This window comes from Acanthisitta chloris, unplaced genomic scaffold, assembly GCF_000695815.1.
Source record: "Acanthisitta chloris isolate BGI_N310 unplaced genomic scaffold, ASM69581v1 scaffold38104, whole genome shotgun sequence".
Classification (NCBI taxonomy): Eukaryota; Metazoa; Chordata; class Aves; order Passeriformes; family Acanthisittidae; genus Acanthisitta; species Acanthisitta chloris.
The window spans coordinates 1-3,316 of NW_008668274.1; the positions used below are offsets into that span (position 1 = coordinate 1).

The 3,316-nt window shown below is 44.6% G+C and overlaps 1 protein-coding gene across 1 annotated transcript in view; it reads right to left on the minus strand.

The window, feature by feature from the left end:
* Window positions 1-2,291: 2,291 nt before the first annotated feature.
* LOC103800450 (histone deacetylase complex subunit SAP130) overlaps window positions 2,292-3,316 on the minus strand; it is a gene marked incomplete at its 5' end in the record, with an annotated part of 7,133 nt that continues 6,108 nt past the window's right edge. The window contains 2 exons of the mRNA XM_009072827.1: window positions 2,292-2,770; window positions 2,983-3,096. Of these exons, the coding sequence (XP_009071075.1) occupies window positions 2,612-2,770; window positions 2,983-3,096 (273 nt within the window). The remainder of the gene's footprint in view (window positions 2,771-2,982; window positions 3,097-3,316) is intronic.

Sequence of the window (3,316 nt, forward strand, 5' to 3'; positions counted from 1 at the left end):
CCAATCTGGCAGTAGCACGCAAATAACAAATATCACACTGCACCAGAGCAAAAATTTTTAGTGTTTCCAACTGCTGCTTGGCCCCAATGGGGCACCCAAATCCTTCCCTCCACCACATACTGCTGTCAAAAACACTGCAGAGATGGAGTTACAACTCCATCGAGTGGTTTAGGGCATGTTGTGAAAAGAGGCTCCGTATCCACCCTGAGAGAGCTCTCTGACAGCAGGTGGTTGCAGCAGCTCAGTGCGTGGGCTGAGGTGAGTCACGGTGTTGTGGCTGTGTGAGGTGTTCAGGCACCCTGCAGCAAACCACACTGCTGCTTTCTGCTTTCTCCTGAAACACAGGTGAAACATCTGAGCAAGCTGAAGAGCAGATTGTGTAGATTCCAGTACAGGCACTTGACACAGCCTCGAGAGACAAACTGGCTCAGTTCAAGATTGTAAAATGAAATTTATGTATATCATTTCTGATCTAAGTTTAAGCAAGAAGGCAAGAAAACAGCAGTTGGAGAAATCCTGTTCAGTGTTAGTGGATTGTACTTTCTCCTACAGAATGGAATCCCAGAATGGTTTGAGTTGGAAGGACCTTAAAGCCGATCTCATTCCAACCCATGCCATGGGAGGAACCTTCCACTAGGCCAGATTGCTCCTGGCCTTGCACACTGTAGAAACTGTGGCTTGCACACCTCTAGGACAACAGTGCAATTATTGCCACTCCAAGGGTTTGGAACAGCATGACCCTTTTTAGTATAGGTGACAGCCACGAACACCAGGTTACAGCCAGGTTACAATCAATCAGGTGAGAATACCTAGAACAACAGAGTAAGAGCAAGTTTTTAACTTCTGCAGTCCTTAAAGGAATCCTCCCCTCCCTTCCCTGCAAATACCTCACTCTTTGCTGGTAATGCCTTGGATTTCACCCAAAAGCCCTTTGCCAAGATGTGAAACAGTTCCCAAGCCTACACAAGTCAATTTCCTGATCCTGAGTGAGCTTCTTGCAGTAAACCTTAGGAACCTGGGAGTGTTGGCACTCTGCTTTATTACCCTGACAACATCAAACAAATACTTGACCAGTTGTGCATCTTCTGTTCCCGAGGCATAAGAAATACAAGGTGATAGAAGCAGTTTGAGTCTCACTTTGTCTTGTCTTCTCTCTCATTTTAATTTCTACATACACATGCACACACACACACGTTCCTCGCAGGCTTGGAAAACTGGAGGGATATTTTGATGTTTCTTTTCTTCTAGCCAAGGAAACTAACAAATATCCTAAGTACCCTGATACCAAAGTTACAATATCCTTATACTAGAATTGTATCTTACAATGAAAGTGGTTTCATTTGAACAATTCCAGCTAGTATGAAAATAAGACTGACAGCCAAAGCCAAAAGAATTTGGGATCGCATGTGTTAAAAACACAAGAACCGTGCCAATATGGACATTTGACTTCTTTAGTTAAAAAAATAAACCAGGAACTGAGAATTAAATACTGTTTCTTCTGATGTAACTTGTGAAAGAGCTCAGTTCTGAATAAAGGCAAGATAACAGCTCTGTAACTGGATGAGTTAAACCAGAATTAGTTCATGAAACTGAAGCCTCCTGTTGAAGAGACTAAAAATTAACTGATTATAAACCTTTCTGAAACATTAAGGTTAAATGCACAAAGGCATGAGGAATAATCAATATTCCATCTTTAGGAGCTCTCTGCAGCACAGGACACTGGCTGCTTCCCAATGTGCTTTTTTCTCCCCACAAGCTTCTGACAGGCTTCGTTTTCAAGTCTGCAGGGTGAGCAGTTTCCCTAGTACAAAGGTACACAAACTGCTCACGTACAAAAACCTCCAAGTCCTTTATTCATGTTTGCAGGATGTATGTGGTACGTACAATTAACATTACACCAGCTACAGGAAGCCCCTCTGTTGCAAGAGGTACTTCAACACGAGTATCCCAGAGCACCAACATGGACACACACACACAGACGCTACAATACCACTTGGAAATTATTTCCCCCCCAACTTTTTTTTTTCCCATTTTTTTTTTAACTTGACAGCTAGGACTTCTGAGCTGTTGGAGATTCTTTGTGGCAGATCTCCTAGTGCAGTGGCACTGGTTTAAGAAGGCATTCTGTTCTTCTGACCTTCCCGTGTCTGAAGCGGAGAACCAAATTGAGTAAATGAGAGCTGTGTCACTTCCGGTGCTCGGAAGCTTGGCTGCTGTCTGGGTCCACACCTGTATGTCACCCTCCTGTGTCCCTGCAGTCTCCTGCCTTACAGGTGTGTCCTTGTGCACAGTCACCCCTAAGCTGCACAACAGGAGAGCACTGTCCACCACACATTGCATCCCTAGTTCCAATTAGTAGGCACTGACACATCAGGAGGGTTAAACAAATGGGGCTGGAAAGACTTTAAAAAGGGATGAGCCTGAGAGAAATCTTTGTTCATTATGACAAGATCAGGGAGAATCCCACCAGGTCACCAGGCTTCACGTGTCCATCTGTTCCCTAAACTCATCCTTTTTATTCAGATGCTCTGCTTAAAAATAAACCCAAACTACAAAAAGGTTCAACTCCATTCTGTACACGTTCTCCATTGCCAGAGTCATTAGTCTGTCTTCAGACCTTCTCCTTTCGCTTTAATTTGGACACTTTCTTGACAGTTCCATTCTTGTTTAGAAGCTTCAAAACACGATCCTTGTGGTCCAGGACCTTTAGCATGGAGTCTCGAGCCTCATTTATTTGATCCATCACAAGTTTACACCTCTGCATGTTCCCCTGAAAGGAAATACTCGTCATTAACAGCAGAATGTCTGGTCTAAGCAATCCCTCTGCCTTTTCCCAATGTCCCTTGTGACTGATGACACAGGAAGCACAGGAAATGAGGCTGCATGTTTTTTAGGCCAGCTTTAGCTCTTGCTAATGGCAGTGGGAAGTTTTGTAATTAAGGGTGAAGCAACTCTGCTAGGCTGAGAGGCCACAGGACCTACCTGTATCAGTTCATTGATTCGATGCAAGTCATCATCCGTCGCTGCCTTTTTCTTGGGAATGAGTCCCTCCTGCAGGGCAGTCAATCTCTCATACACATCGTGCTCCAGGTTTGTCTACAAGACATCAGCCCCTCATGAGAAGGGTCACTGCCAGCCCCACAAACACTTGCCCACGTTAACAAGCTACACAGAGACAGTGATAATCCATTACCCTCTCAGCTGCTCCTGTCAGTGGTTCAGCTGGAGCCTCTGACAGAGCGTGGCACTACCATTCCTACTGACAGCCTATTTACAGGATTGCTGTGCTTCTGAACAAACATGGATCCTAGCCACA